This window comes from Pteropus alecto, unplaced genomic scaffold (assembly GCF_000325575.1).
Source record: "Pteropus alecto unplaced genomic scaffold, ASM32557v1 scaffold7, whole genome shotgun sequence".
NCBI lineage: Eukaryota > Metazoa > Chordata > Mammalia > Chiroptera > Pteropodidae > Pteropus > Pteropus alecto.
This window is the reverse complement of record NW_006494614.1, coordinates 43,730,658-43,758,389: the sequence shown is the minus strand read 5'-3', so window position 1 is coordinate 43,758,389 and position 27,732 is coordinate 43,730,658. Positions and strand designations below refer to the sequence as shown.

Genomic DNA, 27,732 nt, shown 5'->3' with positions numbered 1-27,732 from the left:
AGTTCATACACCAATCACAAGTAATGGGTCCCCAGGTTACTCACACTTCTTTTCAACTTGGCTGCAAATCTCAGGAGTTCCCATGATCTCCTCAGTTTCAGAAATTTGCTAGAAAGCCTTACAGTGCTCAGGAAACACTTTATTTACTATTACCACATTACCAGTATGTTATAAAGGATATTATAAAGAATACAAATGCACATCCAGATGAAGGGGACATAGGATAAGGCCCAGAATGGTAAGGACAGTAAGGCTGCTTTCCCAAGCACAGGAACTTCTGTCGCAGTGGGGTTTGGCATGCACCACCCTCCCAGCTTGTGAATGTGTCCACCAACCCAGAAGCTCTCTGAGCCTTATCATTGAAGAGTTTTTATAGAGGTTTCCTCATGTAGGCATGATTAAGTTTTAGCTCAGTCTTCAACCCCTCTTCTCTCTCTGGAATTTAGGAAGTGAGGCTCAAAGTTCTCAGCTTCTGATTAAGGCTTGATCTCTCTGACAACCAGCTCCCATCTTGAAGCTATCTAGGATTTCACCAGGAGTCACTTTACTAGAAGAAAAGAAGCTCCTATCACCCAGGAAATTCCAAGGGATTTAGGGGCTCTATGCTAGGAAATGTGAACAAACATCAAAAGTATTTCCTATATTATCACAGACAAGTATGTTTTTTTGAACAGAGTGCATGGGTTTTGAAAAGATGTGATGACAGGTATTCCTTTTGGCTTTTTTATTCAGCAAGTATTTACTGAGCATCTTTAGTGAGCAGGATACTTTGGCAAAAGCGAGGGTGATTCAGAGAAATCTTGTCTGCAGGAGACTAGTGTCAGGTATTGATTAAATAAATGAAAAATATTTCTTGAGAAACTGCTATGTGCTGGGTGCTATGGGGGCCAGGGATTTAATGATGAACCAACAGGCAGGTGAAGTCTAATAGGGAACACAGATCTTTACCAGTAATGACAGGCGTGGTGAGTGTTTGGAAAAGGAACATGCAGGGGGCCTGTGGGACTGTAGCAGGGAGCTTTATTCCTGAATGGGGATCATGGTGGCCCCCTGAAGAAATGACATTTCCACTGAGATCTGAAACAGCATATATGAGGGTCTTAAATCAGAAAAGAGCTGAGTCTTTTTGGGAGTTACCATAAAAATGAAAATAACTGAGGTTTTTAGATTCAATCCTCAGGGTGACAGAAAGCCACTGAAAGCTTTAAACATAGGGGTTTAAAGATAGGGGTTTGAAGTGACCCTATCTGCTTTTCTAAAATATTCAGGGTACTCTGTTGAAAAAGAGTTTTGGTAGGAAGCTCTTGGCGCAGTCCAAGCTAGGGAGAATAGTGGTTTAGACAAGTGTTAGCCGTGACGATGGAGAGAAATAGACAAATTCAAGAGCTATTTAGGAGAAAATTAATAGGGCTTGTTGGGATTGGTGAATAAGTAGGAATCAAGGAATACCCAGGTTTATGACATGAGTAACTGGGTAGATGTTAGGCCCTGAACAGGATGGGATATGCCAACAGAGACTCAGGTGTAAGGGTCTGAGATGATTAACTCAGTTTGCATATTCTCTGTGCATCAATTTCCTCATCTGTAAGATGGATTATTTAAAGTTTAATAAATAAACATTGAGGCCTTAGAATATTGTCTGGCACAGAGCAACACTATATCAGTGTTTGAGGTACCTGAGGAACATCAAAGCAGATAGGTATCGGAGTCAATTGGGTCCCAGGATCTGGAGCTTAGGAAACTGGTGGGTGGAGATATAGGTCTGCGAGAGTATGAGATAACCAAGTCCTTGGGAATGGTTGAGAAGGCTTCACCTAGGGAAATAAAAGGACCCAGGATGGACCCTGAGGGACTTTAATATTTGATGGTAAGAGAGAAGACAAGTCATCAAGGGACACGTCATCCCAAGAGGAACCTAGAGCAAAGCAGGAAAGACTGCCTGAGAGTGTGGCTGTTGAAGGACCAGGATAGAGATTCAGTAAGCAGTGAATGGTTCACAGGGTCATGGGCTACCTGGACTGAGCCAAATCACCAAGAAATGGCCAATCGATTTAGTGACAGAGACCAGTGGCATGAAAAGACAGGTGCATAAATAACCACAATGAAACATTGAATGTGACTGCTCTGGAGTGCAGGAAGGAAGAGGTGTTTTTACCTGAGAAAGTCTGTGGAAGGCTTACTGGAGAAGGCTGACTTTGAGCTTGAGAATTATCCAGGTCCACAGGGTGAGTGGGCAGGGAGGGCAATCTGAGTGGAACTAACTATATAAACAAAGCAGAGGAAATGCAGAGTTTATGTTGGGAAATGTAAGTAAACATTACCTTTTATTTCTGATTCTGACCATGGAGAAAGAAATACTACAGGAACCTCAGGCAAGGCTTTGGGAATTTTTGACTAAGGACATTCCTGGGATATGCAGAGAGTAGTTCTAGGGAAGAACCTTTGTTTAGCATTAGCTATGCTGGAGTCTTTATTTCCAAAAGCAGGTGAGCTTGTGAGCATTGTTTCAAATTAACCTTCTATGGGCTGTCCAAGATAGCAGCCACTGGTCACATGAGGCCAACAGCCACTTGAAATGTGGCTGGTCTGAACTGAGGTGAGCTGTAAGGGTAAAATACACACTGGACTTCACATAAAATATCTCACTGATAATATTTTATATTGATTACATGTTGAAATGATCATATTTTAGATATTTTGGGTCAAATAAAATGTTATTAAAATTAACTTTACTTATTTCTTAGTTTTTTAATGTGACTGGAAAAATTTTAAAGTACATGTGGCTCACATTGTATTTCTATTGGACTGTTCTGACCTAGGTGAAGGAAAGTCTTAAGTGATCTCTCTTGAATTAAAGTATAGGAAAAAGAGTATAGATTTTGATATTTAAAACCCTTATATTTTCTTGGATATTACTTTCACTGTTTATCATTTCTGAAGATAAAAAGGTTAGTGATATTTCACTTTGTTGTCTTAATGAGGATTTTGCTCTTGATTTAAAAAAACAAAAAAAACAAAAAAACTCACAGCACACTATGTTCACCATGCACATTAGCTTTTTTTTTGTTTTTTTGTTTTTTTGATGAGCATCACTCATGAATCATAGAAGAATCTTCAAGAAGAGAGCTTTTTAGAGGCCATCCAGCATAGCCAAACCTATAAAGTCACCCCAAACTACGCATAGAATTACTCTAAGTTTGATGATGTCAGAAACTTCTCAGTTCTACTCCTCAGAAAGTGTGAGCTAGTCTGGTGGAGCCCCAAGCCTTGTGCATGCATAGCCTTGTCCCTGGTGTCATGCAGGTGGAGAGGCTGCCTCTGGCAGGCACACCTCTGTGGGAAGCAGATCAATATCTCCCTTGGTATGGTGTCCCTTCTTACCAGGAGAGCTGCTCAGACCCTCATTTTCACCAGCTCTCCTCATCTGGGACCCACACTGAGGTTAGGGGAGCCAGAGAATTTCAGGAGGAGAGACTGGAATGTCAGGATAGGAGCAAGGACAGGATCCGTAGAATGACTCCTTTCATTGTCCTGCCTTGACTTATGGTGTTGACAAGTTTAAGAAGGACAGGGAAGATTTCACATAAAAGTGCAATCATATGATATTTGTCTTTCTCAGTCTGACTTATTTCACTTAGCATAGTATCTTCTAGGTTCGTCCATGTCATTGCAAATGGTGAGATTTCATTATTTTTATGGCTGAGTAATATTCCATTGTATATATATACCACAACTTCTTTATCCAATTGTCTATTGATGGGCACTTAGGCTGCTTCTATATCTTAGCTATTGTACATAGTGCTGCAGTGAACATAGGGGTACAAATTGGTAGTTGGAAGATAGTCACAGGGATCTGAAGTACAACATAGAAAGTATAGTCAATAATATTGTAATAACTATGTATAGCACCAAATCATTACTAGACCAATTGGGGGGGAGGTTACTTTGTAAATTATATAAATGTCTAATCATTATGCTGTATACCTGAAACTAATACAAATAATATTGAATGCCAATTTTAATTGAAAAACAAAAAGGACAGGGAAGGAAAACAAGAAACTCTGGGCAAGAAGGTAAAGGGCTAGCAAAGCATTGTAGGAGATGGTCAGGAACTGGAAGAGAAAGGTAGATTTGCAGAAACAAGATAGGGTGGACAGGAAGTAGGAGAAGCTTAGAAGCAGCACAGGCTTGGGTTGAAGCAAGGAGATGGAGCTGTAGTTCTAGCAGAGAAAGAATTGTGCTATCATAACTTTGATATTCTTTGGGAGGAAGATAGTAGACTGAGGGATAGGTTTTGGGGAATTGTGATTTCCTGTAGGGCCGAATATTCTAATGTGAATCATCTCTGGGTTTCAGATATTTTTTCTTGTTGTCTTTGCAGGATGAATTGGATCTCACTGACAAAAACCGAGAAGCTGTGTTTGCACTGCCTCCTGAGAAGAAATGGCAGATCTACTGCAGCAAAAAGAAGGTGCCATCTCAGACCCCTTCCACTGTCATCTCACAGTCCACAGCACAGTACAGCTCTTACTTCCATGCTCACTCATTCATTCAACATATATTTATTATATATCAGCACTGTTCTAGGTGTTGGAGGACAGTGATGGTGAATAAATCAGGACAAGAAACAATCCCTACTCTCATGGAGCTTATACTCAGAGAAACAGGATTCTGTTTTTAAAAAACCCTTTAAATAGGTGCCTGCTGGGTTCCAGGAGTGGTGCTGGGTTAGGGAGATACAAAGATGACACATTTAGACTCTTTCTCATGCCTGTACCCATGCCTGGAAGGCATGCTGCCCTGGGACATACCTGTGGGAAGCTTTGTTGTAGGACTCAGTTTGGGGTGAGGGGCGGCCTTTTCTGGATCTTTAGCACCTGTCCTGTACCAGGCTCAGCCTCATAGGGTATCATGTATATCAGGGTCACACATCAGTCCCCTTTTTCACCACCCTTTCCTCCCTCTTCTCTTGTTCATTAAAAGATGTCATCAGCTTCCTGATTTTGGTCCTCCCTAGAAAGGGCTATGTGGTGCCAGTCAGGGCTTAATTGGATTTTATCTCCCCTCTCTGCTTTCCCAGCAGCTGGGGTTTTTCTTTCTTCCTCCATCTTTTTCCACTTCTATCTAATTTGCTCATCTTTCAGTGTGTCTCTGTTGCCCCTTTCCTGTGTTAGCCTGTTTCTTTCACTTTATTTTTCTTTTTTTGACTCATTGTCCTCCTCTCTCTCCACTCTCCCATTTTTTAGACTTGCAGCTTGATCCTTTGACTTCAGCGTATAAGTGTTTAGGAGTTAGACCTGGCTATCTCTGCTATGAGGCTCAGGCTGTCACCTCCTGGGAAAAGGTTGACAGATGTGAGATGCTTCTCAGCTGTTTCTCCTTTGTGCTCCCTGAGCTCAATCATGGCTCTCTTCTTACTTTCCTTGCTCAGATATTTGTATCATCCAAGGCTCTATACTGAGCCAGACTGATCTTATAAAATTGGAGGATTAGACTCATACACCATTTTAGAGTTGTAGGTAACTGAGAAACAATCCATTCTCGTTCTTTATTCTACGTATGAGGCAAGGAAAGCCTAGAGAGGCACTGGACTCACCCAAAGTCACCAGCCATTTATAGCAAGTGGCTACACCATTGCTAGAACCCAAGCCTGCTTGAGATGCATGAGCTGCACACACTACAAGCCACTGTCTAGTATACTCAATGCACATTTATTAAGCACCTGCAGAATACTATGGTCTGTGTCCAGGAATCCTACTCTGAGAAAAACAGGTATTAATAAAAACTCAAGTCATGGGAGGAAGGGAGAAAGAAATGAGAAAATTAATTTCAGGAGAAATTAATCATGTCTCATTATTCCTCACTTTCCAAATTGATTAAGTATGGAGTTCCCTTAAGTCGATCTTTTATACAGCTAAAGTAAAACATGTATTAAAATATAAGGACATTTCTCCCTACCTTCCAAATCAAATTGTGTGTAATTTCCCCCACACACTTTCAAAGCCCCTGCTCTTTCTACAATGTAATTCCTCTGTCTGTAACACCCTCCCCACCTGTCTTAGCTTCAGTAATTTTTAATAATTTATCTCAGTCCTCTCATCATACCCCCCCACCTCACCCTCCTATGGGCCTTCTTTAAATGCTGCCCCCCCAAGGTTTCTATGGCCTGTTATGGACAGTTCTACCACAGAGCATTTGCCACCCTGACTGTGACACCATGGAAGGTAGAAATTATGACTTTTTGCTCAGTACTTTCAGGACTCAGTACAGTGATTGGTGCGTAGTAGGTGCTCATTAAATGCATGTGGAATGGATAAAGGATGAGCCAGCAAAAGTGGGAAAGTATTTGTTTGATGATGCATTTGTTTTTGGTTCTGTGATCTCTTCTCCAAAGTATTAGATAGAATTTGTGGGCTTCAGTCATGGAGATTTAACACATGTAGTCACATGAAATCACCGAGACCAAATCAGGCAGCTTTCCCAGTGGCCTAAAATTTGGATTTTATGAAACCAAATCATGAAGCCTGAGTGGATGGAGCTGAGGGATACTGGACAAGGTCCAGGACAGCTGGCAGACAGGTGGTTCATCAAGGAGGTTCTGGAGGAGGTAGTTTTTCATGCTGATTTGAAAGCAGGAGATTGGCAGAGTAGATGACGGGGAGTAGCCAGATGCGACAGAGACAGGGACAGGAAGGAGCAGATCCTTTGACTTGAGGAGAGAGCTGGATTTTCCAAGATTAATGTTTATCCAACTGCCATCATTCTTGACCATACTTGGAGAGGAGTCGAGGTTTTCTCTTGCGACCTGGCAGCTGGGCCTAAGGCCCTCTGATCTGGGCTCTACTTCCCAGCTGCACAGACCCCTCCTGAGTCTTTCTAAAACCCAGGGCCTTCAGAGTTTTTCTTTCCCTCTTTTTGTAAAGTTACTATTTATTGAGCACCTACTATGTGCCAGGCACTGCACCAAATGCCTTATATAAATGCTTCTCAAACTATCTGGGAGAAAAACCAAGTTTTTAAATTTCCAAACTGTCACAGACTAATACTTTTGTGAAATACAATGAGAATGATATCAGAAAAAATAAAACTTGAAAAATCAGATATGTAAAATAGCACACATTTTTATTAAATTTAACAGACATAAAATTACCTTTTGTTAAACAGAACAAATATAACAGGGGAAAATTATTTTTAATTGTACATATTGCTCATTGAAAGTGTATATACCTACGTGGTTTCTGCCCATGTCATTGGCTGGTCATGACATTCTGTGGTCATTGTTCATATTTACCAAGGAAGAAATGAAAGCCTGGGGAGATTTTATTATTTCCTTGAAGTCACCCTATCTAGGCAGGGCTGAGAAATGAATCTGTCCATGGAATGAAGCCGAGGATCTCAGGCCATGGGCCTGTCTTGACAGTTGGTCAATACAGTTCTTCTATTTCCAGGAGCAGGAAGACCCCAACAAGCTGGCGACCAGCTGGCCTGATTATTATATTGGCCGCATCAACTCCATGGCTGCGGTGAGTGGCTGTCCCTCTCCTGCCCTGCTCCCACCTGGAAAGGCTAGGAGGGAGAGTGAGCCTTCAGCATCCTTCCCTGCACCTCACACCCATTCACTGGAGATCAGATCCCAAGACGTTTTCCTAATCCCTCCCTTCCTCATGTGACATTAGCGTCTCCCAGCCATTTAAGCATTTATACATCATGCAGGTTTAGGAAATAGACTAAGCTAATAATTCTCCCCATTTTACAGATGAGGAAAGTGAAATCCAAGGCCAGAGCCTGAGTTGTCTTAGCGTCTGACACTCTGTTTTAGTAAACCATTCCCTGAGGCCTCACCCTTCCTGAAGCAACAGTGACCCCTCACATCTTGGCTGGGGGTACAGGAGGCTGGGAGACAGGCAGCCCAGTATGATCTCCACCCCCACTCTACCTCCTCAGATGCAGAGTCTGTACGCATTTGATGATGAGGAGACTGAGATGAGGAACCAAGTTGTGGAAGACCTGAAGACAGCTCTCCGGACACAGCCCATGAGGTGACTCCCTCTGTTTCTACTTCCCTCATTTCCTTCCACGTCCCTTCACACAGTGGTTCGCATCAACTTCCTGAAACTTCACACAGTACTCTGTTCCCATTCTGGTCCCCTTGGCCAACTCTACTTTTCAGCCTTCTCTACAGTTTACTTCATCAGCTCCCACACCACCTTTCTCTGAGGAGCTGAGAGGCTGCCAGGGGATGGATATGTTGGGGAGAAGGGAGGATGAACATAGGAAAATGGAATGCATCTCAGATTCTGAAGAGCTATCTAAAGAGAAATTAAGGACAGGTACTTGTTTTTTTGAGGAGGAGAATAGAACGGGAGGGAAGGGGGTCATAAGGGCAAGGTATACAAGAAAGCTCTGAGAATGAGGGGGCTTGGTAAATGTGGGTGAGAAATGCTCCAACCGCTAGGGGAAGATGTGGTGTCCTTGGATGAGATTTCACCCTTTCGAGCAGGAACAAGGCAGGCAAACAAGGAAAAGGGGATGGGGGTCTCAAAGGCTGGAGAACCCAGTGCTCATCACTCATTCCCCTTCCCGTAGAGTCCACATGGTGCAAGTGTCAAAAGAGGGAGCAAGAGCTGCAGGTTCTTCTTGTGTCTTGAAACTGGCACTTATTAGCTTGAGAGCCAAGTGTTAAATTTTCAGCAGTTTTGCAGCTGGTGTTAAACATAGCTGTGATTAAAATGTAACAATATAAATTTATGACTAAATAAATTATATCAAAAACAAAGGTAATAAATATTTGAAACATTACTCCCTAATTACCTAATGATTTGACTCCATTTTACCGTTATGTATGTTTTTCACTATTATGTATGCTCTTGCGTTTACACCCATTGTATATGCATAGGTAGAAACACTATAAATGGTGTATCTCTTCCCAACTTCACGTTTAATGACATCATATTGAAGTTGGCTGTGCTGGGAGTATTTATACCATGGAAATTGGCAAACACTACAATCAGGTCTTTTTGATTTTCTCCAGAGAGCCGATCGTTTAACATTTACCAGTACGTTAGTACGTTAGTCCATATGGGTGTGTGTGTGTGTGTGTGTGTGTGTGTGTGTGTGTGTTTTCTGAGCTGAGCTGTCTGTCCCTCGACAAGACAGAGCCTCGACAAGAATGGAGCACCTTCATCCCCACTTGTCTCTCATGTTGGGGTGGGGGTCTGGCATCGGAAGGTGATGCAGGAAGGATGAGGAAGCCAGGTTGAAGAAAGGTTGCCAGATTTGTCTCCCACTTCAATTTCCTTTTTCTTTTCCTTGATAAAATTATAATTATAAAAGTTGCACATAGTCATGGTGGAAACTTTGTGGAAAACAGAAAAGCATTTAATAGAAAAATGTAAATAACACCTATTTTAACAACTTAATTTGAGAGTATATCTTTTTTTTTCTATGCATATTTGTATAAGAATATAGAAATACAAGTACACTTGGGAGCAAGTATAATAATTATATTTAGTGGTTCCCTCAGCTTCATTTATGATATTCCTCAGATCATTAATTATTGTTCTACTAAATCAAGGGTTCTAAGCCTTTGTGTGTGTGTGTGTGTGTGTGTGTGTGTGTGTGTGTGTGTGTGTGTGTGTGCGTGCACCATGGCCGACTTTGGCATCCAGATGAAACCTATTGACTGCTCTGCGAATGCTGTTTTTAAATATAAAATAAAATAAATAAAACAGATAGGATTAAAAAATAAACCAATTAAATTGAAATACAGTTATCAAATATTAAAATTTTTGAGATAGCAATTAATGTGATTCTTTATGCATTAAATAGCAAGAACTAGCAACCACCATAATTTTGGAGTGCTGATGAGTGTAAATGATATTTAATCTACCTGGAACAACTGTAATTTGATATGAAAATAGTTGTAATTTCTTTGGGTGACAAAGTCACAGGTTCTGCTAATACCACTGTCATTTATTGCCTACCTTAATCATTAAAAGAAATGCTAAATTTTAGTTAGAGATTCTCAAAACTAAAGTATAGACATACCTCAGAGATCTTGTGGGCTCAGACCATCACAACAAAGCAAATATCACAATAGTGAGTCTCATGAATTTTTTTTGGTTTCCCAGTGCGTATAAAAGTTATGTTAACATTATATTATAGTCTATTAAATGTGCAATAGCATTATGTCTAAAAAATGTTGTATGTATCTTAATTTAAAAAATACCATATTGCTAAAAAATGCTAACGATCAGCTGAACCTTCAGCAAGTCATAATTGTTTTGCTGGTGGAGGGTCTTACCTTCAATTTGTAAGAAATGCAATATCTTAAAACACAATAAAGCAAAGTGCAATCAAATGAAGTATGCCTATATAATTTTCTTTTCTTATCCAAGTTCATGGACTCCTGAATGCTAACCATAGAGCCTTTAGGGGAACATAGACTCCATGTTAAGCACTACTGAACTAAATGGTTTTTAATGTTTCCTGCTAACATTCTAGATGATTCAGCTGATTTCTTAAGGATTCCTTGAAGAATATCTTCCCCAATCTTGGTCCCTTGACTCAGTGACTTTGAATCTATTCCACATATTTCCACCCCCCAGTTTGGAAGTCTTCCTTGTTGTCAGACTGTAATTCTCTTAATTCCCATTCTCACTGGAGATGAGTCTTCAGGTTTAACAGCTGTAATAATTATTGCAATAATTATCATGATCATCACATTCACATATATAGCATCCTAGCAATGCAGCTTACAGTTAATAACATGCAAATGCACAGCATTTAAAATGTAAATAAGATGCAAGTCCCCTGTGAGGATGATAGGATTTTAGTGCTTTGGATAAACTTTATAAATGAACCAAGAAGTTACTGTAGGTGGGACCCAGTGGTAAACAGGTAATGGGGTAACTATTTGCAAAATGTATGCAGAGTAATATGCAAATGAAGAATATCTGGTTTGCTAATGGTTCTGGCCTGGGCAGGTTTGTGACTCGCTTCATTGAGCTGGATGGTTTGACTTGTCTGCTGAATTTCCTCCGGAGCATGGACCACGCCACCTGTGAGAGCCGCATCCACACTTCCCTCATAGGCTGCATCAAGGCTCTGATGAACAACTCCCAGGGGCGGGCTCATGTGCTGGCACAGCCCGAGGCCATCAGCACCATCGCACAGAGCCTGCGCACTGAGAACAGCAAGACCAAGGTGGCTGTGCTAGAGATCCTTGGTGCTGTCTGCCTCGTGCCTGGTGGCCACAAAAAGGTGCTGCAGGCCATGCTACACTACCAGGTGTATGCAGCTGAGAGGACGCGCTTCCAGGTGAGAGACTGGCAGAGGCTTGATATAAAAAGACATGAAAGGCCTTACGAATATGAGTTTAGCTAGGGAAATGTACTACTTGCTAGAACATGGGTTCCTTGAGGCTGGAGTATTAGTTTGCTTCATTTTTGTGGCTCTAGCTACTTGAGCCCAGCATCTGGCTCATTATAGAGGCTCAGTCAAGAGTTGAATGTAATTGCAGGGTCAAGATTGTAGATCCTATGCCTGGGTCAGGGCCTACTGTGGAACACTGAAACTAGTCCTGGGAGCTCAGCCATGCTATTCTCTTTTCTTCTTCCAGACCTGCCCCAGAAAAGTAATGAGATAAACAATAAGTATAAAGTGTCTTGGTGCAGCATAAGTCACGATAGATGTGAATTGTCATTACAAACTGTGGTTTATCCACCAGTATAGGTTATTTGTTTATTCTGTCATCAAACATTTTTAAGCACCTACTCTTTTCAAAAAGTGGCCCCTGACTCTTTGCAGAAGATACAAAAGAGATAAAAGACAGTGGCCATGCTGTCAAGGAGCTAGGCAGCAAATATGTACAAGCTGTAAAGAACTGTAGAGTGCTGCTCTAATTGAACGAAGCCCCAAAGGCTGAGTAAAGAGGAAGTAAGGCAGGATGGAGACTGAGGTGTGGAGAGGCAAAGGGTGCTTCTTAGAAAAGGTGAGCTTTAGAGAAGGTCTCAGATAAGTTGGATAGATTGGGTAGAGAGAATGAATGGGGCATTCTGGATATTTGGAATGGCAGGAGCAAAGGTGCAGAGGCTGGCCCTGTAGAATCTTGAGCCCTCCTCTTCTTTCCTGTTATGCTTTTCCATCCAGACACTGCTGAATGAGCTGGACCGAAGTTTGGGCCGGTACCGGGATGAAGTAAATCTGAAAACAGCCATCATGTCCTTTATCAATGCTGTCCTCAATGCTGGAGCTGGAGAGGTGAGGCACCTTCACCTTGTCCTTGCTGTACCCTGACTTTCTAGACTTGGAGTAAAATGTGTGAGTGCTTCCTGAGTAAGTAGCAGAGGAAAGGGGCCAAGGCATCTGATTGGTATGGCTGCCACTACCATCAATGTCTTCAGATTATCTTTATCAGCTCTTGCCTCTTTCACTTGTGACCAACAAAAAACTGGCTTGTCATTAACCTTGTTGTCATGAGGGGTTCCTGGGGAGTTTCCTGCATAGGCAGCATCATGCATTATGTGTGTCATGAACAAACCAATCTTGGCTGGCCAATGGTGGCTTAGGGTGGTGAGAGATCGTTTGTAGGAAGAGGGCAAGTATTGGCCTTTCTTTCTAGAGCTTTCTAAAGTCCTGTTTCTGGACTGGTTTCTGGATTGGCTAATCATACCTTTCTAGCACCTTCTTTTTTTTGAGGGGGGGTCATAATGCGATTCTTAAACCATAAAAGTAGCAACAATTGAAGAACTTAAAGAACTCAAATTCTAAGGTAATTAGATGCCCCAGTCGAAGTCAGCTTATTGAAGAATAAAAGGGGCACTTTAATAATCTTCACTTTTCCATCTTTTCTGCCATCATGCCTTTTTTTTTTTTTTTTTTTTCCCCGCAACCAATCCTGATGACCTGAGTTAGGTGAGGTGGATTGGGGGAATAATCTGTTCCTGAAATGCTGACATCACCTTTGTTAGTACTAGCTATTTATGGCTGACATCTGTTTTGATTAGTTGGTAACCATGACTCCTCAGGTAATTTTTATTGATATTATTCCTATAGGTGAGTAATATCATGTCCATTTTACAGATGAGGAAACTAAGATTTTCCTAAAGCCACAAAACTAGTATAAGTAGCAGAGCAGGGATTTGAACCAAGATTGATTTGATTGCAAAGCTTGTGTTCTATATTACTCTACAATACTGTTCTTTGATGCCAAGAGCTAAGAGAAAACTGGTAAGAGACCTAAAAGAGATGAGGCAAGAGATCTAAAGGGAGTAAATTAGCAATAGCAAAAGATGTTTCCTTCCACCCTTTCTTGGAACTCTGGGCGTTGAAGTAGTTCCAGATAAGTTTGCTGTAGGAGATATGGTGGGATGATAACTGGAGTGGCATGAGGGTCTGCTGGGGACTCTTGTGGAAATTGAGGCCAGCCAATTAGTCTGATCTTCCCTCACTGATCCCCAGGATAATCTGGAATTCCGCCTACATCTACGATATGAGTTCCTGATGCTGGGGATACAGCCTGTGATTGACAAACTCCGGCAGCACGAGAATGCCATCCTGGACAAGTAAGGCCCAAGTCACCCATCCCCATGGCAGAACTATGGGGACAGTACCTCGGTGGGAGATGATCAGGACCTTTATGGAGGCTCCCCTTTCCACTGGAGACTACCTGCAATATCTAATGTTGATTCAGAATCTGCTCTCTGTGAATGGGGGTAGTGGTGGTACATATCTCCCCCCATTGTCCACATCTTACCTATGTTCCTGCTTGTCTTCTTTCTTGACCTGCCATCTCATCTCTGATGCTGTAGACAGGTGAACCCAGTAGTCTTCAACCATGGCATTACTGCCCTCAGAAGGCATTTGGAAACATGTGGGAGTATTATTTGGTTTTCAGACTGGTTGGTGGGGGCACTAATGGTATTGGCTGTTAGGGGCCAGGAATGTTAAGTGTCCTGCAGTGCACTTCTGCTCAACAAAGAAATACCCTTCTCAAAAGCCAAGCCATAAAGGTCCTTATTGATCAAAGGGCATAATTCCATTCCCTTGTGTTACCAGTAAGTCCTCTCTGGTTCTGTCCCATTGGTACAGGCTATTTAATTACTCTAGGCCTTAGGGAGAGAGAATGAATCCTTTTGAATTGGAGTAGGGGTATGAATGGGGTAGAACAGAAGATATTGACTTTGAGGGCTAACATGGGAACAGTGTAAGAACACCAGGGAAGGTATATGTAGAGCAATAGTCCTCGAGTGGGAGAGATTTTATCTCACTGTGGACATTTGGCAATGACTGGAGACATTTTTGCTTGTCGCAGCTCAAGGTGGGGGAATGCTACTGGCATCTAGTGGGTAGAGATCAGAGGTGCTTCTGAACTTCCTACAATTCACAGGTTAGCCTCTTGTAACCAAGGGTAATCCAACCTCGAATGTCAATAATGTCCAATGTTGAGAAAGCCTGATTTAAGGTGATGGAACCCTGGGTTGCTCTCCCTGAGAAAGGGGCATGGGCTTCTGTAAAGGAGGGAAGTTTTGGCCTACAGACAGCTGTCTTCTTTCTGGTTTGACATTGGCCTCACCTGAATGAAGCTTTCAGTTTTAGCTGGTGGGATACTCAAAGGGGCTGTAACCCTCAACTAAGGGTGTCCTGGTGGTAATGTCTACACTGTCTATACTCCCATCCTATTTAGGCATTTAGACTTCTTTGAGATGGTCCGGAATGAGGATGACCTGGAGCTAGCCAGGAGGTTTGACATGGTGAGGAGCCTGCCGGGGTGAGGTGACTGCAGTGGGGTCCCAGGTGGCCCCACAGCCACTTCTTCAGATCCTGTGCTGTGGTAGGTCCAGTGTTGGTTGGATTCCCTGGTGGGTGCCCCCATGGCCAGGTCCTACTTCTGAAGCCCCAGCAGTATGGTGGGTTTACCTGGTGGGCCTCACCTGGTCGGCCTCACCTGGTCGAGTGTCTACCCTCTAGGAGACTAAATCCCCCAAAGGAAAGAGAACCGGTTCTTATACATGCCTCTCCTGGACAACTCTCCCTCTGTCTTCCAGCAATTTCCTGAGTCACTTCTTACCATCACTAACCAGATCAGGCTTAGCAAACAAAACCATATTTTCATTGTAGCCTTAGTAATCCTGAAAATACACAATTCTGCTGCTTAAATATTGTACTATAAAATCCCTATTCAAATAGAAACCTGCTTTTGGGTAGTACTTCAGTCACCAAGCACCATCCTATTTTATTCTCTCAAAAGCCCTGGATTTACAGATACAGAAACTGAGGTTAGAGAGGACAAGCAGCTTGCCTATTGTCACACAGCTAGAGAGTAGGTCCAGGATTTGAACCCAGGTGTGGACCCATGGCACCTGCTTCTTGACTTACCTATGGCTCTGCTTCTTTCCCTTAGTTTGAATCAGTTCTCAACCAGGAGTGAGTTTTCTGCCACACCCCAACCCCAGGGACATTTACAATATCTTGAGACATTTTTAAGTTATCATAACTGGTATGAGGAAGATACCATTGGCATCTGAAAGATAGAGACCAGTGCTGCTTCAAGCACCCTACAATACACAGAACAGCCCCTACAACAAAAATTATTCAATGCAAGATGCCAAAAATGCCAAGCAAGGTTGAAAAACTCTGGTTAATATAATTAGCACATCTCTTGCCTCCTTTTTTAAGCCTGGGCCAGAGGCAGTGGAAGGTACTCTTTCCTGGGGATGGGGTCAGTTGATGGAGGCAGGGTCTTCTTCTCATCCCATTCTCTTCCTCGTCTGCCCGCCCCCTCCCCATCACTGCTCCCTTCATTCCCTCAGGTCCACATTGACACCAAGAGTGCTTCCCAGATGTTTGAGCTGATCCACAAGAAGCTGAAGCACACTGAAGCCTACCCCTGCCTGCTGTCTGTCCTGCACCACTGCCTACAAATGCCCTGTGAGTAGCCCACACTTGCCACTTCCGTCTGTTGGCCCAAGCCCTGGCCCAGGGCAGGTTGAGAAAAAGCGTCAGGACCTGCGTTGGTGAGTCTCACCATGTCACCTTCTGCACATGCCCCTGGGAGGCCAGGCCAGGACTCAGGCCCCTGCTTTTCTCTCCTTCTTTGAGGTCAGGACTTCCACTGTCACCTTGGGGAATTGCTGGAGACTTGACCCTGAGCGATACCAACATCTTAGTCCAACAGCAGTAGCTCAATCACTGTGAAATCAAACAGCTCTGGCTGTCAGTTCCTGACAGAATGATTAGGCCTCTTGGGAAGTTCCAAAAGAAGTTTTGCGTTTGGAGGAGTAGCACAGATGTGGAATGAGCAGACTGATTTTTTTTCTTTTAAATCAATTCCTCCCTCTAATCTTTGCTGGCTCTCACCCTAACACCCTTGCCCCTGCCTCTCCTTGCAAATACCAAATGTCAGCATCTATGGGAGCAGATGCTAAACTTTGAAGATCCAGGTGTGCACAGTGACTGTATAAAGCACACATAATTATGAATAGCCACCCCAGCATACAATTTGAAATGAGCTTTAAGCATTTGGTATTTAAGCTCTTCACAAAACAAAATATTTGGAAAATTAGTCTGGGCCACTATCATGGTCAATGTAGACAGACTTTCTTTAGTGGTGGTGATAGTGGTGCTGGTGGTGATGGTGGCATAATTTCTTATGTGCCAACTCTGGGCCAGGTATGATGTAAGGTCCTTTAGTACAGTGTCTCTAAACCTCAAAATGACTTATAGAATATGCATTATTATCTCCAGTTTACAGTGGATAAACTTGAGGCTGAGCAAGTCTTTACATATAAAAGAATTTTTGTTTCTCTTGGGTCAGGCTTTAGATGAAACTTTTACTTCTACTTCTGAGCCAGTGAACTGGCTTTACTGTATTTTCCTGGGTGAAAGGTAAATAGAAAACCATGCCATATTGCAATGCCTTTGTCAGTGGAATGGCGGAAAGAAAAGAGAGATAGTGGCCTGGACCAGGATGGTCTCAGGTCTTCTCCAAAAATCAGTCCAGATCATCATGGAAGATCTGGGAAGTCCCTGGGAAAACTGACTTCTGCTCCCATGAGTTCCTGTGTTTTGTGTTTCACGGGCAATGTGTATGGGTCTCTCTATTTTGCTTCAGAATGGGGCCTTGCAGACATGATCTCCCACCCTGTAGGCATTAATAGTTTGACTCCGAGTTGAGGATCATGCTGGTTGAACTCCCTTGGTGGTCAATAGAGACAAAGCATTGGAGATCAAGAACTAATGAAAAGAAGCTTGTGGCTATCATGGGAAAAGAAAGTCTATGTCCAGCCAGACTATTATTAGAGGGGATGACAATGGGGCCTTGTGAGATCAAGCACCGCACTCAATGCTTTTGCCTTCTAGTTCAGGGTCACCTTCACCAAAAAAATCTTCCTGGATTTTATTACCACTTCTCCAACCGAGCCTAACTCCCTCTAGGTGCATACCTGTAATTAGTTTCCATTCATCTTTCTCTTTAGAACAATAACATAGATAATCCTAAATCCTATTCTTCCCCCTCTCCCCCGGAGACTTCATTATTCAGTATGTAATATTTTGGAGCAGATTTACTTTTTAAAAGGAGATTTTTTTTTTTTTTTAAGATAATGTAAAAAGCAGTTTGCATTCCAAAGGCAAAGAATCCTCAGGTACCAACAGGGAAGAAAGGCAGCCAGGAAGCATTTCAGGGAGTAGAGAAATATGTTGAGAGCATTGATACATTCATAGAGGGTCACTTACAGATAATCAAGAAATGACCAGATTTGTGATTCTCCATCGTCAGCAACTGCATTGCCTCTGCCATCAAAACTGGGAGCTTGCTGAGGGAGGGAGGGACACATGTAAACACTGAAAGGGCCCAAGCAGTGACTCCAGGGCAAGGGTCCAGGGGGCTCCAGGGCTCAGTAAAGATATGACTGTTGTCCCGCAGATAAGCGGAACGGTGGCTACTTCCAGCAGTGGCAGCTTCTGGACCGCATCATCCAGCAGATTGTCCTCCAGGATGAGAGGGGCATGGACCCTGACCTGGCTCCCTTGGAGAACTTCAATGTCAAGAACATTGTCAACATGTGAGCAGTGGCCAGCCCTCACCTGCCTTCCTCCTCCTTCCGCATCTCTCTCCTACTTGGTGGCTCACCAGTGAAACCTCAGCTCCCTCTCTCAAGCCAGACACCTCTAAATGGTGTCAATATTGAACAATATTGCCCAAAAGAACTTTCTGAGATAATGGAAATTTTCCATGTCTGCACTGTCCAAAAGTGGCCACTGAGTGCTTTCCATGGGGCTAGTGTGACTGAGGAACTGAATTTTACATTTTATTTTCTTTTAATTAAATTCAAATAGTCATATGACATATGGCTAGCAAACACTATATTGGACAACACAGATTTATAGGGGGGTTACTCAGCTCTCAATGATCCACTGCATGGAGGGGATAGAGAAACAATTTAAACACATTCACATAGAGGAGGAGTCAGCAAACTATGGCCTATGGGCTAACTCTAGTCCTTCAGCTTGTTTTTGTATGGTCCATGAGCTAAAAATAGTTCTTACATTTTAAAAGAATTGTTAAAAACAAACACAGGAATATACAACAAAAACTATATTGTATATAGAACCTAAAATATTTAATCTAGCCCTTTAGAGAAAGTTTGCAGATCACTGACATGGAGCATGGCCATTTGCTTATGAGGATGTTGGACAAGGATATTAGAGTCTAAAGTCTTGTGACTTATTGTCTTGACTGGTACTGGGGATAGAGAAACACAGAGAACTAAGTTTCAAGTCACATCAATTAATATTCAGACCTCGATTTTTAATTTTAAACTTTTACTTATCTTTCAGTATAAATCTGAGCCAATTGCCCTTAAGGAGATAAATTGGTTCTCGGTAATTCATTGTATTGTGTTCGAAAGTTAAGCAGAAAATGATTTTTCAACTATTCATCTACTGTTTTCATTTGCACAAATAGTCAGAGGTTGAAGTAGTTAAAATCCTAACAGGTGCACTGAAATTTTTGCTGCTTCTTCGGCAATGGAAGTTCTATAATTACTTTAAGTCACAACTGGAAAGACTAGTCCCAGATGTGAATCAACACTCTAGATCTGATTGAGCTTTAAACCTCTCTCTCTGGACTGGTGCCAGGAGGCCAGGAGGCTACAGTGGGAAGGGTGTATGTGCATGCATGCGTACATATGTGTGTGTGATGGCTGGCTTTCTTTCTCTGTTCTGTTTCTTTTCTAACCCATTATATCCCCCTTTCCCAGTATCTAACCAGTTTCTACTCCCATCAGTGGCAGCATGGGGGCCAGAAGGAGAAAGGGAAAAGTCTTATTTGATCAAGTAACTTGGTAAACAGGCTTCCTGCTCTCTGGGCTTGGCATGTGGGTAAAGATATGAAATATATTTTGATGTCTTCAGAAGTTTCTTGCTGGGTGCCTTTTACTACAAAACCCTGGTCACTGGCCATGCAAGGTGGGTTGTCTTTTTTTCTTTAGGGCTGGCTGGTACCATCCCTTTTATCAGCTCCTGATTCACTGGCAATGCAATACACTAGATTTACATTGTTACAGTGTCCATTTTTCTCCCAGGTGGACTTCTTAGACAAGACTTAAAATAGCTTCGGCCCAGTTTCCTCAACGATGCTTACAACTAGCCCATGGGAAACCCTTATGCAATTTCTTCTACCTTCAAACTCTAGAAGTGCCAGCAAGTCCCAGTTCAGCAGCCCTCTCCTGCTTAATGCTTCTGCTTCTTCATATTCTAGATCTACCTGGCCCCGAGTCAGACCTCAGTCTACCATGCCTCCCACCCAAAGTCAAGGAACATGGGTCAAAACTCTCTGGCCCAAAGAATCCATTTCAATGGATGGTTGTGAAGGAGGTAGTGCCCCTGGGGACAATGGCAATAACTCTTTCTAAAGAAATCTCTGCACAAATTATTTCCTCCTCCATGCTCTGTCCCCTTTTTATATCCTTGATCTAGTTGAGGAGGTAGGGGTCATGGCTCTAACTCTTGCACATTTTCAGATTTAAAAAAGAAATGATTATTGAGATCTCACCTTAGGGTTTCACCTCTTTTATACCTTGGTGTCCAGGTGAAAGCTTACTTTTAACCCCCATTACAAGAGTTTGACATGGATAAGGACTTCCTATGATTAGACCCATCCCCTCTTTACCCTCAACACACCCATTCTGTGTTGTTAGGGAGGCGATTTCTCTTCCTCTTACACACTGGTCTTTAGGAAGCCTGGGCCACAGTAGGGCTAATATTTCAATCTCTGTCAATGCAAAAATCTATTTTTACAAATGATAAAAATCATTATACAACTAAGGGAAGCCTGAGATTTAGTCCTAGTTCTACCATTATTTAGCTGTTGTCTCCATCTCTGGTCTTGGGAGGTTCAACTTTTCACAATGGGATTAGGTTATAAGGAATCTAAGGGTCCTTTCAGATTTCACAGTTCATGGAGAGACACATAATGAGAACTGGGCAGGGAGGGGGACCTGGAGAAACATCTGGAGAGTCAAAATCCTGTCCTCTTTGATGTGGCTGGACAGATTGGAGATCAGGGCACCAGTATTGGGAATAGGAAGATGATGTGTCTCCTGGGAGGCTGTGAGCCAGCATTCAACAGATACTTCTCTCTAATCCCCACCAGGCTCATCAATGAGAATGAAGTGAAACAGTGGCGAGACCAGGCAGAGAAGTTCCGGAAAGGTGAGGATCTTTGCTTAAACTTACCTCTCGCTCTGCACACCTCCTCCCCTGCCCAGCTCAGGATCCACCTACCCCTTTGGAGGGGGAGGCACACATATTCACAGTCTTTCTCTCAATTTCCTATCCTGTCCCACCCCATTCCAGAACACACGGAGCTGGTGAGCAGGCTGGAGAGGAAGGAGCGAGAATGTGAGACAAAGACGTTGGAGAAGGAAGAAATGATGCGGACGCTGAACAAGATGAAGGACAAGCTGGCCCGAGAATCCCAAGAGCTACGCCAGGCTCGGGGACAAGTGGCTGAGCTGGTAGCTCAACTCAGTGAAATCTCAGTACGTAGGCGCCCTCCTCTTCTTTTACATAGTCGAGTCAAGACCTTAGGATGTGGTGGGAAGAACAGGTGCGGGGAGGGGCCAGAGACCCCAGGATGAGGGAGAAGAGAGACGGGTACCTCAGCCCAGCATAGAGGGGACCCCTGAGGCTGTAAGGGTGGCACTTTTGTGTTACTTAGAAAAAATAATGCTCCTTCCTCTGGGTGACACTGTCCCAGGCAGCACACCTTGGAAGCAGAGTGCAGGTGGGATTTTGGCTCCCCCCCGCCCTCAGCTGGATGCCCTTGTGCAGGTAGTAGCCTACACAACTGTATGTGTCAATACTGCTGTTGCATTGTAATAAATATGACTTTGTCCACTGTCTATGATGGGTGTTTGACTTACGTGTGTGTCTGTCTGTGGTTGTATATGTGTATGTGTGTGTTGAATGTTTGGGATACAGAGAGCAAATGGGGGCTAAATGTATGTGGGAGGTAAGAACAGGATTGGGGGGATCTAGTATAGATGGAGAATAAGAGTAAGGAAAGGAAAATTGTGGGGGCCCTGAAAGGTATCATTGCTGATGGCTTTGTTCTTTTGATTTTTCTGTCTCCCCACAGACAGGACTTGTTTCTTCCCCACCTCCCCCTGGTGGCCCACTCACCTTGTCTTCCTCGATGACAACCAATGACCTGCCTCCACCCGCACCCCCTCTACCATTCGCCTGCTGCCCCCCACCGCCACCGCCACCCCTCCCACCCGGTGGGCCTCCCACTCCCCCTGGAGCCCCACCTTGCTTCAGCATGGGCCTGCCCCTCCCTCCAGATCCCTTCCCCAGCAGTGATATCCCACTCAGGAAGAAGTGTGTCCCTCAACCTTCCCACCCACTGAAGTCCTTCAACTGGGTCAAGCTGAATGAGGTCAGTGCATCCATTATCCTACAGGCAGTATCAGTCAGCCTCATGGATTGGCTGCTCCTTGTTTGCAGATCTCTCTCCTGGGTTCTTTCTTTGGCAGGGATAAGGGTAGACAGTGTGGATGGAGAAGCTGGTGTTGCTAACACCAGGCAGCTCACTGTCTACTGGGAAGAACATCTGCACTGGGAGGAGATGGCTTGGCATGTGGTAGTGCTTACATTGCCCAAGCCACCTACAAATGGAATTTGTGTGTGCTGCGGACCAATGGAGTAATAAAGATACCAGAGGATGTGCCAAGCATGGGTGCCTCCTAGACACGACAAGGGCTGGGCTGGAATTTTAAGGATAGAATCAATCTGAGGGAAAAGGTAGAAGATCTAGGCAAAGATCTTGGGCCAAGGTCTAGAGATGGTAAAGTTCAGGGCAATGTGTGTAAAGGACTGGAACAGTGAGGCCATTACAGGGGGCTGTGACAGTACACTTGCAATAAAGAGTTTGATGTCAAGATATAGGCATTTGGGCATCTTCCCAGGGAAAAGGTGTACACACTGGCTACTTTTCTAGATGACTCAGCAGTGAGAAGCCCTCATGAATATTATCCACTAATAATCACCAGTCCCAGGCCCATGTGCGGAGTTGAATCCTCTGTTGGACTTTCATGAGCATAGAGCAGAGATGCTCTAGGTCACATCAGACCCCTAGTAATTGAAGGTCAGTTCTAGCCTGAGCCAAGCCCTACTTCTGGTTCTATGCTGTATCCTATTAAGAGGACCAGAGGCTTTGTCCCTGAAATGAACACATATATGGTACCTTAGTCCAAACTGGTCTGATCCACACGCACACTTCAACAACAGTCATGCAGGCATCAGTTTAGAGCTGGGCTAATGGATACCCTCTGACCTTGTCATATAGGCCTGCTGGACTAACCCTTGGGGAATAACTGTGCTATTGGAGTTTAAATGAGCTCATATGGAAACTCAAGTGGGAAGAGATGTGGGATTGCTAATAGATGGTCAGTTATTTTTTAGATGCTTTCTAACGGTAGACCAGCTAGCCAGTTAGTCTGAGGTCTGCTTTTTGTAAAGCTTTTTACTGGGGGCTGTAGCGGAAAATATTAAAAGGTGAGATCCAATGTTGCCCTGTAAGAGCTTTGGGTCTGGCAAATCAAGAAGTATGTTCAAAGAAACACTTAGAGATCCTGTGGATGGACTGAAGGAGACTTTCCAACCTCTAACCAAACCAGATTTGGCTCTAACTAACTGTGTGACCGGTGAAATCACTCATTTTGTGATTTGTGAGATGATATCTAAGATTCCTTCTACCTCTAGTTTTATAATCTAGATAGAAAAAGAAACCATGAATACAGCCCATTCATAGTCTGCTGGGCCTGTGATACTATCTCCAATCTGAGTTATTAAGATTTTAGGGCCACCTGTTAGCAGCATTTTGAAGCAACACTATTGAAATCTGTGACAGCTGCATTGCACAGTTGTGCCCTGTGGATGGGTGCTTCTCCATGGTCACGAGGCAAGCCAGAAAGGCCAACTGCATATGAGCAGGCAAACAGCTCTGCAGAACCAAAGGCCATAGACTGTGTGGAACTATTCACTGTTCATGATCATATTTTTAAATTATGGTAAGAAGGATATACTGTTTTGTTTCTCATACTTACGACTTAAAATTTATGGTTTTAAAAATGTAATGAAAAGTTGATCAGGCACCTCAACAGTTAAGGAAGTCAGACAAGGCAATTAATATTTTTTGCAATATTTTTATCATATAGAGCTTTGTGCTTTGGATTTTCTCTGGAGTCCAGTAATAATAAAATCTCCATGAATTCCTCAGGGACCCAGAGGAAGACAGGGCTTCATTTCTAGACTGCAAAGTACCGGTTTGATAGAGTAGACATTGGAGAGCATTTCTAAGAGTTGCAGACATTTCTCAGCAGGAGTGGAGTGGATGGGTATCAAGTAATATTTATGAACCTGTTATCCCAGTCCCAAGATTTTAGTTGTGCGATTAGAGATCAATTTCATCATTTGGGCCTTAGGTTCTTGATCTGTAAAATGGGGGTGATTATGATGTCCATAGTAAAGGTTGTTTTAATACATATAAAGTTCCTAGAATACTGACTGACACATAGAAGGTCTTAATGATAATAACAATAATAATAAAATAGATTAGTTATTGTTAGTAGCACTACCATGTGTGATTTAAGTACGTTATCTCGCTTAATCCTCACTTTAACTCAGTAAGTAAGCACTATTGAGATTCACTTTCCTTTTATGTGCCATGAGAAAAGGATCATACCCCTCCATTTGCCAGCAGTCCCACATAGTGGCAAGACTTAGAGAACAAGCCAGCTCAGTCTGTCTGAGCCCAGATGCACTATGAGAAAAACATAATGAAATATGTTATTGAGAAAGGTTCCCTGGCACTTACAGGATGTCTCTAGAGGGGCAAAAACTCCAGGAAGCAAGATTGGAGGTGATGAGGTCTTAGCCGGGGTGATGTAAAAATTAAATTCAAGAATTCTTATACATGGTGCACACATCAAGGTGACTTGGAAAATATTAGGAACAGACATACCTCTGTCTGGCTCCAGATCTAAGCTACACTTTCATGAAGAACCCCAAGTAAGTTTTTCTGGTAATATGGGGAGAGTGTTTGGAAAGAAGTGAAGGAGAAGCTGGATGCTCAGTCTGTTGTCTCTTCCTGGTGTTGAACATCCCACTCTCCCACTCCAGTCCTTTTTTTCCTCATTCTGGCCTCACCAGGAATAAAGAGCAGTGGGAAGCTTTACACATGTAGGCCTTCTCACTGTGCCTACCTCCACCCCAGGCCTAAATTTAGATGGGGACTAAATCAGAAGTTTCCCCTCCCTGCTTTTCCCAGTTCAATTCCTCTACCATCTTCTCTCTGCCTCCTATGTACTCCATTACAGGAGCCTGGCTCCTCTCCCTAGCCTTCTTCGCCTACCCCACGCACACTCCTGTGTATACACACACACAAACACACACACACACACACAGTGGTTGTTACTGCCATGAAAAGAATGTGTCTGTGTTGGATTTGGCCAGTTGCCTATATCCCTTGCCGCTCTGAGCTTCCCAGCCCGGCATTCCACAAGAGGGTCCCTGGCCTTAGGAAGGCCACAGGAATGTCCCCATCCCCCTGCTCTGGCCTAGCCTCCCCTTCTCCAGAGTTTAAGAAAATAAAAGTGAGTGAAAGGTATGTTTCTCTCTCCAAGCCTTGCTGAGGGGGAGATGGAGGGAGGAGGAGGCATTAGCTGCCTTGCCGTCAGAGGTAGGTGGGGAGATTCTATTTTAAAAGATGGCAAAGCTATAGATGAGGTCCGGGTTCCTGGGAGGAGAAGGGTAGAGCATCTCTGAAAACAAGGGCTCTACTCTCTGTCCTCTGAAGCCATTATCAGAGTGTTACAGATCCACTGGGGGCATCCTTGGCTTGACTAACAGCTCCTCCCCAGAGGCCAACAGCTTCTCTTTAGATCTCTGGTGTATGGGTTCAATGCAAGGGTTCTATACAGAGGTAGTGCAACGCCTAAGTTGAGAGACCTTGGAATGTAAACCCCTGGGCTCATCTCAGTCATAAGGGAAGAGGAATCTTTCCTGGGTCTGACCAACGGGAAATTGTGGCAGAGTATTGCTGGCTTCAGCAGTCACTGTAGTGGCCAGGATGTCCCAGACTTTGGCATTTGTCCACTTTCTGGGAATCTGGGAAAGTGGAAGGAAGACCCCTGGGAGAGAAAATGACCATCTCAGATACAGGAAATGTAGTCAAATATGTGTGGGCACTAGTGCTTCCAGTGATTCCAGCCAACCCTGACCTTTAGGGCCCTGTGAAAAGTGCTCTGAGAGCACTGCTTTTGTTTTGTTTTCTGGAAGGAGTTTCATACCCCCTTATATTTGCCCATCAGTCACTCCAGCTGATTTCTGTAACATGCTCACATGTGACCCCACATGGAAAAGAGGAAAAGGAGGTTATCTCTGGCCTCTGCCCAGGGGCAGAGTACTGAGGAAAGGTGGAGGCTCAATGGGGAGGAATAACCACCTTCTGAAGGCCTGGAAGCCTGGCAGTTGTAAAGTGTGCAGCTGCGATACAGGTGGGGTTAGGGAGGCACTGGAAATCCTCACAGTGGAGGAAACGAGTCAGTCATGGGGGTTTCTGCCTGCTCTGAATCTTAGGAACGTGTCCCTGGTACCGTATGGAATGAGATTGATGACATGCAGGTATTTCGGATTCTGGACCTAGAGGACTTTGAAAAAATGTTTTCAGCTTATCAGAGGCACCAGGTAAGACTCTGTCCCCATTAGCCTCTTGGGTCTTGACTTTCAGTCTTGACTTGATACTCTCCTTGATCCCAACACTCAGCCCCTCCCATCTTCCCTCCGATGTTTACTGAATAATTTTCTTCTTTGTCAGGTACCATGTTCTTGCTGAGAACATAGATATGCATTAGAGGTGTACAGTGCAGTAGGGGGAAACATCCCATTGTATTACAGTTTGTATTTACACATCAAGTGATGAAATGGTATTTTGTCCATTTCTCTCCTTCACCCTAGAGCACTGGAGGTAGAATCTGAGGGCCTGGACACTGTTGACCCTGCTATTTCTTTGGCTCCAGGATTTAGGGACTATACTTAGAAGGAATTATAACTTTCAGACCACTTTCTCTACCATATTCTCTACCATACTCTCCACCATACTCTCCACCATACTCTCCTCTCCCAACACCTCCAAAAGTCAAGTAGCAGAGGATGTTAATGTTCAAAGAAGGTAGAGCTGCTCCAGGTCATGTTAGGGGGTTGAGGCTGAGGCCAGGCCTGGGTGGGCTGAGAGAGGGCCTGGGCTTTGCCCTACAGACACTACAGATGGCTGACCAGTAAGCCTGGTCTTCCAGAGGCAGTAGGGGCAGTGGGATTGGTAGCAGAACACAGGTTTTCTCTGGGGCAGGGGTCTAAAACTATGCTAAGAACTTGTGAGGATTGCCAAAAATGCTGATTCTCAGAACTCATCCTCAAATAAAAATGAGTCAGGAGGTGATCCAGGGCCAGGAATCTGCATTGCAGCTAGTATATCTGGGGGCCTTCCTCCCAAGTCCAATTTGGGCATTACCAGCCAAAAGCCTTAAAGTGCTACCTTTCTCTCTGGCCTGCCTCCAAGGGGCTGTTTCCTCTTGGGGTTGTGTTATTTTCTACCATGTTTTTTCTGCTGATCCCAGGGTTTCAGCCCCGAGGACTTCCCCAGGTGCCAGTGAGTGGGGCCTGTGCCCTCCTGGGGCCCGGGCAGTAGCTGCATGTTGTGACTAGGTTCCCCACAGCTTTCTGTAAAGTCAAGATCTGTGGCTGACCTTCTTGAGGTCAAATAGGACTGAGGGCACCTGTGACTGCTAGGGATTAGCCAAAAGGGTGGGGTGGAAGCAGGGCTCTGGACCTGTTTTGGAGTTCTAGAAAAAGCAGATGATTGTTTATTTAATTTAAATATGAGTACTCAAGACATCTGATTTCTACCCCTAATTCCAGGAAGCATTTTAGCTCTTGCCCATGTCAGGCAGCCCTGGTCACAGGCATCAGCTGAAAGGGGTCCTTCTGAGTGTTTAGTGCTCCTGAGTGGGTGCCAGGGATGGAGGGAGTATATGCAAGAAGTATGTCAGGAGTGGCCAATCTCATGCCTGCATCTAGTTTGAGCATCTTCCTCTGGACCAGAGTTCTGGCTTGACCCACCCAGTCTTCAAGATCCTGAGGTGGGGCTGCAATGGGAACCAGTAGGGA

The 27,732-nt window shown here is 43.8% G+C and overlaps 1 protein-coding gene across 2 annotated transcripts in view; it reads left to right on the top strand.

Moving 5' to 3' along the window:
- DAAM2 (dishevelled associated activator of morphogenesis 2) overlaps nt 1-27,732 on the top strand; it is a 104,233-nt gene that overhangs the window by 62,170 nt on the left and 14,331 nt on the right. For both annotated transcript variants that reach the window (XM_006926586.3, XM_015600568.2), the window contains exons 3-15: nt 4,382-4,471; nt 7,449-7,523; nt 7,945-8,039; nt 10,986-11,319; nt 12,151-12,261; nt 13,462-13,565; nt 14,687-14,753; nt 15,813-15,930; nt 17,927-18,065; nt 20,657-20,715; nt 20,860-21,044; nt 21,644-21,943; nt 26,146-26,253. In XM_006926586.3, the coding sequence (XP_006926648.1) occupies nt 4,382-4,471; nt 7,449-7,523; nt 7,945-8,039; nt 10,986-11,319; nt 12,151-12,261; nt 13,462-13,565; nt 14,687-14,753; nt 15,813-15,930; nt 17,927-18,065; nt 20,657-20,715; nt 20,860-21,044; nt 21,644-21,943; nt 26,146-26,253 (1,785 nt within the window). The remainder of the gene's footprint in view (nt 1-4,381; nt 4,472-7,448; nt 7,524-7,944; nt 8,040-10,985; nt 11,320-12,150; nt 12,262-13,461; nt 13,566-14,686; nt 14,754-15,812; nt 15,931-17,926; nt 18,066-20,656; nt 20,716-20,859; nt 21,045-21,643; nt 21,944-26,145; nt 26,254-27,732) is intronic.